The sequence below is a fragment of the Oncorhynchus gorbuscha genome, unplaced genomic scaffold (genome assembly GCF_021184085.1).
Source record: "Oncorhynchus gorbuscha isolate QuinsamMale2020 ecotype Even-year unplaced genomic scaffold, OgorEven_v1.0 Un_scaffold_1674, whole genome shotgun sequence".
NCBI lineage: Eukaryota > Metazoa > Chordata > Actinopteri > Salmoniformes > Salmonidae > Oncorhynchus > Oncorhynchus gorbuscha.
The window spans coordinates 79,520-86,674 of NW_025744853.1; the positions used below are offsets into that span (position 1 = coordinate 79,520).

The 7,155-nt window shown below is 42.1% G+C and overlaps 1 protein-coding gene across 1 annotated transcript in view; it reads right to left on the reverse strand.

Annotated features, from left to right (window-relative positions):
• The window catches only part of LOC124017150 (sperm-associated antigen 1-like), a 59,996-nt gene extending 54,404 nt beyond the window's left edge, over nucleotides 1-5,592 (reverse strand). Inside the window, 8 exon segments of the mRNA XM_046332545.1 lie at nucleotides 1,062-1,192; nucleotides 1,511-1,616; nucleotides 1,817-1,929; nucleotides 2,653-2,726; nucleotides 2,821-2,943; nucleotides 3,338-3,497; nucleotides 5,017-5,175; nucleotides 5,451-5,592. Coding sequence (XP_046188501.1) covers nucleotides 1,062-1,192; nucleotides 1,511-1,616; nucleotides 1,817-1,929; nucleotides 2,653-2,726; nucleotides 2,821-2,943; nucleotides 3,338-3,497; nucleotides 5,017-5,168 — 859 coding nt within the window. The 5' untranslated portion in view covers nucleotides 5,169-5,175; nucleotides 5,451-5,592.
• Nucleotides 5,593-7,155: the final 1,563 nt, after the last annotated feature.

Genomic DNA, 7,155 nt, shown 5'->3' on the forward strand with positions numbered 1-7,155 from the left:
TGGGTCAGTACCTTTCATATTGTCTGGCTCTATCTCTAGTATCTTTCATATTGTCTGGCTCTATCTCTAGTGGGTCAGTACCTTTCATATTGTCTGGACAGTACCTTTCATATTGTCTGGCTCCATCTCTAGTGGGTCAGTACCTTTCATATTGTCTGGCTCTACAGTACCTTTCATATTGTCTGGCAGTACCTTTCATCTCTCAGTGGGTCAGTACCTTTCATATTGTCTGGACAGTACCTTTCATATTGTCTGGCTCTATCTCTCTATCTCTATTGGGTCAGTACCTTTCATATTGTCTGGCTCTATCTCTAGTGGGTCAGTACCTTTCATATTGTCTGGCTCCATCTCTCTATCTCTAGTGGGTCAGTACCTTTCATATTGTCTGGCTCTATCTCTAGTGGGTCACCCTTTCATATTGTCTGGCTCTATCTCTAGTGGGTCAGTACCTTTCATATTGTCTGGCTCTATCTCTAGTGGGTCAGTACCTTTCATATTGTCTGGCTCTATCTCTAGTCAGTACCTTTCATATTGTCTGGATCAGTACCTTTCATATTGTCTGGCTCTATCTCTAGTGGGTCAGTACCTTTCATATTGTCTGGACAGTACCTTTCATATTGTCTGGACAGTACCTTTCATATTGTCTGGCTCTATCTCTAGTGGGTCAGTACCTTTCATATTGTCTGGCTCTATCTCTAGTGGGTCAGTACCTTTCATATTGTCTGGCTCTATCTCTAGTGGGTCAGTACCTTTCATATTGTCTGGCTCTATCTCTAGTGGGTCAGTACCTTTCATATTGTCTGGCTCTATCTCTAGTGGGTCAGTACCTTTCATATTGTCTGGCTCTATCTCTAGTGGGTCAGTACCTTTCATATTGTCTGGCTCTATCTCTAGTGGGTCAGTACCTTTCATATTGTCTGGCTCTATCTCTAGTGGGTCAGTACCTTTCATATTGTCTGGCTCTATCTCTAGTGGGTCAGTACCTTTCATATTGTCTGGCTCTATCTCTAGTGGGTCAGTACCTTTCATATTGTCTGGCTCTGTCTCTAGTGGGTCAGTACCTTTCATATTGTCTGGCTCCATCTCCAGTACCTTCTGACAGTCGTTGAGGGCATTGTGCCAGTGTTGCAGTTTGATCTCTGACTGGGCTCTGTTGTTGTAGCCGGCTACGGTTGGTACCACTGACAGACTCCTGGTGAGAACGAGACATGGAGAGAAGAGAGACGGACCTCATTTAGCAGTACTGAAGACTGGCTATTGGATGAGACCTTCCCACCGAGGTCTTGAGTAATATAAACATTGAATAAGGAATTATGACAGAGCTCCACTAGTATCTCTATGAATATAAATGTCTCTCTGTGGTTTGAAGCTGAACTCTGAAGACAAAGGAATTAAACCCATCGAATATGCATTCACTAAAAGATACTAGCATCAACTTAGCTTGAAGGTAATGACCATCCCTAAAGCCTCAAAGTGAGACAGCTGATAGTGTTAAGTTATAGTGTCTGACCTTGTATAATACACCACAGCTTCCTCATAGTCGTTGGCCTTGAAGGCCTCGTTGCCTTTATCCTTCTCGCGGTTGGCAACGAGGCTTTTCTCCTGCTCAGTCAACGCTACAAGAACATACACATTCTATCAAGATGACGGAGCAAGAATAGTCAACTAAAGACCTACTTCAAAGTGTACATGAATTCACGATATAACTAACGAACAACACAATTCATTTATTTACACTTTGTGTAACCGGTAAAACTAAATAGCATCTCTGGGACACTAATGACACAGTCTAATGAGAAACAAATATATCTTTCACCTGTTGTATCCATTTTGCTCCTGATTTTTGGATGTCTAGAGTTTACAATTGCAGGGGGATCCTTTTTTGTTAAATTTCCATCAATTTTATCACACTCCTTGTCGACATCAAACCTGCAATACAGAGTGATAACATTGATAATATTGTCGAGGCATGATTCCTGAACCACATACACGAATTACACTGCAGGAAAAAACTACACTGGTCTTATTCTATATAATCAGGAGGAAGAACCTTCTAGACTCCCTGGTCCCATTCTATATAATCAGAAGGAAGAACCTTCTAGAAACTCACTGGTCCCATTCTATATAATCAGAAGGAAGAACCTTCTAGACTCACTGGTCCCATTCTATATAATCAGGAGGAAGAACCTTCTAGACTCCCTGGTCCCATTCTATATAATCAGGAGGAAGAACCTTCTAGACTCCCTGGTCCCATTCTATATAATCAGGAGGCAGAACCTTCTAGACTCACTGGTCCCATTCTATATAATCAGGAGGAAGAACCTTCTAGACTCCCTGGTCCCATTCTATATAATCAGGAGGAAGAACCTTCTAGACTCCCTGGTCCCATTCTATATAATCAGGAGGAAGAACCTTCTAGACTCCCTGGTCCCATTCTATATAATCAGGAGGAAGAACCTTCTAGACTCCCTGGTCCCATTCTATATAATCAGGAGGAAGAACCTTCTAGACTCCCTGGTCCCATTCTATATAATCAGGAGGAAGAACCTTCTAGACTCCCTGGTCCCATTCTATATAATTACGAGGCAGAACCTTCTAGACTCACTGGTCCCATTCTATATAATCAGGAGGTAGAACCTTCTAGAAACTCACTTGTCCCATTCTATATAATTACGAGGCAGAACCTTCTTCTGTGCAGTTTTCTCCTGTCCATTTGAAACTGTATTCTGCAACACAATTTAGAATGAAGTTCTAGTCATTTTCCTACTATTGTCTGACAACACAAAATAACAGTATTTCCTCATAAAACAGAGGCTGTACCTGCTTGAGAGGAATAGAGCAACTTGATCCACGTACTGGGGGTAGATTCTCAGTTTCAAGATCATGGGATATAGACTGTTGTTTCAGCGCAGTTTCACTCATTTTAGCATCTGTCTCCCACTTCTGTAAAAGTGAAAACGGTGTGGTGAATATTAGGTTAAGTCTGCTATATAAGGATGTGTGTATCGGTCTCATTACCTACAGCTACACTACTATGGTATTAGTACTAATACAAAAGTCTCAATACTACTTACAATTGTTGCTACAAAGTCAATGATCTCTGTTAACCCAGAACTAAAATCTTGAAATCATCAGATGCTTGATGTTTAACGTAGCCTCTCCACGACAGATTACAAAGTCACTGATCTCTGTTAACCCAGAACTAAAATCTTGAAATAATTTTGGTCAGATGCTTGATGTTTAAAGTAGTCTCTCCACGACAGATTACAAAGTCAAATTGGCACAGTGAGACGCCACAAACACTTTGTGACAACGTCGCGTGGCAAACGGACAGTACCTTGAGTTCGTCCGTGATCTGACCCCATTCCTCTCCAGAGAAGCAGGCGGCGGTGGCTGGGGGGTTGTCCTTTCTGAGGGCACGACTTTTAGGGTCCAACCTCTCCAGACGACTCTCACAGAACTGTATCAGATGGGGATAGATGCCCTCATCTCCAGACCTGTCGTAAAATAGTTGACAGTGAATTTCAGAACATCTTATGAGGATAACACAGAGATGTTCACTTGTCTGGTATAACACAGAGGTGTTCACTTGTCTGGTATAACACAGAGGTGTTCACTTGTCTGGTATAACACACCGAGTCCTCAGGAACAAACAAACAAAAATAGCACGTTGATCCCCATTTCAGTTCTGAATTAGTTTTATACTATTTGTGTTAACTCTTTTGTCCATTTTCTCGCTTAGATTGTTATGTTGAAAACAGCCAGCTGTAGCCTAAACCTAACTTTCCTCTGAATCATTTACCTTAGCACCCTCAGCATCATTTACCTTAGCACGCTCAGCATCATTTACCTTAGCACCCTCAGCATCATTTACCTTAGCACGCTCAGAATTATTTACCTTAGCACCCTCAGCATCATTTACCTTAGCACCCTCAGCATCATTTACCTTAGCACGCTCAGCATCATTTACCTTAGCACCCTCAGCATCATTTACCTTAGCACCCTCAGCATCATTTACCTTAGCACCCTCAGCATCATTTACCTTAGCACCCTCAGCATCATTTACCTTAGCACCCTCAGCATCATTTACCTTAGCACCCTCAGCATCATTTACCTTAGCACGCTCAGCATCATTGCACCCTCAGCATCATTTACCTTAGCACGCTCAGCATCATTTACCTTAGCACCTCAGCATCATTTACCTTAGCACCCTCAGCATCATTTACCTTAGCACGCTCAGCATCATTTACCTTAGCACCCTCAGCATCATTTACCTTAGCACGCCTCAGCATCATTTACCTTAGCACGCTCAGCATCATTTACCTTAGCACCCTCAGCATCATTTACCTTAGCACGCTCAGCATCATTTACCTTAGCACCCTCAGCATCATTTACCTTAGCACCCTCAGCATCATTTACCTTAGCACGCTCAGCATCATTTACCTTAGCACGCTCAGCATCATTTACCTTAGCACGCTCAGCATCATTGCACCCTCAGCATCATTTACCTTAGCACGCTCAGCATCATTTACCTTAGCACGCTCAGCATCATTTACCTTAGCACGATCAGCATCATTTACCTTAGCACGATCAGCATCATTTACCTTAGCACCCTCAGCATCATTTACCTTAGCACCCTCAGCATCATTTACCTTAGCACGCATCAGCATCATTTTACCTTAGCACCCTCAGCATCATTTACCTTAGCACCCTCAGCATCATTTACCTTAGCACCCTCAGCATCATTTACCTTAGCACCCTCTCAGCATCATTTACCTTAGCACCCTCAGCATCATTTACCTTAGCACCCTCAGCATCATTTACCTTAGCACCCTCAGCATCATTTACCTTAGCACCCTCAGCATCATTTACCTTAGCACCCTCAGCATCATTTACCTTAGCACCCTCAGCATCATTTACCTTAGCACCCTCAGCATCATTTACCTTAGCACCCTCAGCATCATTTACCTTAGCACCCTCAGCATCATTTACCTTAGCACGCTCAGCATCATTTACCTTAGCACCCTCAGAATCTTCCCCAAGTATTTATCATCAGTGCATTTGCCAATGTAGCCGTAGTCTAGGTGATCCACAGGAACTGCTGCGGCGGAAGTGGTCCCCGCTGGCACCTCTTGAGTTAGAAGTGAAGAAACTATCTCTGCATTCATGGCTGACCTGTTGACGACGACAACAACAACTAAATGTCTATGCGTTACTAAAGCGACATTTACTAAGTCGTGGCTAAGTCTTGTAGCTATTGCCTGGGGGTCCTGCGGCTCTGTGTTTTGACAACAATACTAGCTCGCTGAAGTTAGCCGTTTGGTTTAACGTTACGAGCTAACGTTCGTGTCAGTGAATATAGTTAAAAAAAACATTTATTTCACCTTTATTTAACTAGTCAAGTCGTGGATGGGTGAAAAGTAATGTGAAAAGTCAATGTCCTTACTCACCAAACAACAACCCGTGTCACGGAGGGAATGAGAAATCGTATATATTTAGAGAAATACTAACTCGCTACGATGTAAAGTTATCTAGCGCGTTTCGTTACTATGGTGACCAGTGTACCCGGTACGGTGGCCGCAGAGGGGGTGCGATTCTGCTTGTTTTGGTGGAAGAGACAAACCATCTTTGGCGCTTCAGGTAGTTTACTTCCTTCCAGTAGGGGACGACGTCACGTCAAAGATAGTACAGTACTGGTCGACGTCACGTCAAAGATAGTACAGTACTGGTCGACGTCACGTCAAAGATAGTACAGTACTGGTCGACGTCACGTCAAAGATAGTACAGTACTGGTCGATGTCACGTCAAAGATAGTACAGTACTGGTCGACGTCACGTCAAAGATAGTACAGTACTGGTCGACGTCACGTCAAAGATAGTACAGTACTGGTCGACGTCACGTCAAAGATAGTACAGTACTGGTCGACGTCACGTCAAAGATAGTACAGTACTGGTCGACGTCACGTCAAAGATAGTACAGTACTGGTCGACGTCACGTCAAAGATAGTACAGTACTGGTCGACGTCACGTCAAAGATAGTACAGTACTGGTCGACGTCACGTCAAAGATAGTACAGTACTGGTCGACGTCACTCTGTTTAACAGCAACAAAGTAACACACGCGCACACCCTAATGTTTGCAGACATTGGCTCCTCTGATCAATCAGGTTTGATACTTGTGTTGTTGTTGCGGAAAGGTCTGCAGGGCGCCGGTATCCCCCCCTCCCCACTTGCACTTACTGACAAATGACTTGTTGTTGACAATCCATCAACGTCTGGGCCAAAGTCTTGGATTTTTTTTACGAGGAATAATAAACAAACAGTTATAATTAAGTAATATATTCAAAGTTACTTGAACTATAAACTGGGGAAAGAGAATTCACCAGGACATATGAGTGTATGACTGGAACGAACTGCAAAAATCGCTGAAGCTGGAGACGTATATTTCCCTCACAAACTTTAAACATAATCTATCTGAGCAGCTAACCGATCGCTGCAGCTGTACTTAGTCCATCTGTAAATAGCCCACCCAATCTACCTACCTCACCCCCATATTGTTTTTATTTACTTTTCTGCTCTTTTGCACACCAGTATTTCTACTTGCACATCATCTGCTCATCTATCACTCCAGTGTTATTTTGCTCAATTGTAATTACTTCGCTACTATTGGCCTATTTATTGCCTTACCTCCTCACGCCATTTGCACACACTGTATATATACTTTCTTTTTTTCTTCTATTTTCTATTGTATTAATGACTGTAAATTGTGTTTACTCCATGTGTAACTCTGTGTTGTTGTTTGTGTCGCACTGCTTTGCTTTATCTTGGCCAGGTCGCAGTTGTAAATGAAAACTTGTTCTCAACTGGCCAACCTGGTTAAATAAAGGGTTAGGGTTATATATATATATATACCTGGTTAAATAAAGGGTTAGGGTTATATATATATATATATATATATACCTGGTTAAATAAAGGGTTAGGGTTATATATATATATAAATACCTGGTTAAATAAAGGGTTAGGGTTATATATATATATATATACCTGGTTAAATAAAGGGTTAGGGTTATATATATATATAAATACCTGGTTAAATAAAGGGTTAGGGTTATATATATATATAAATATAAATTACCTGGTTAAATAAAGGGTTAGGG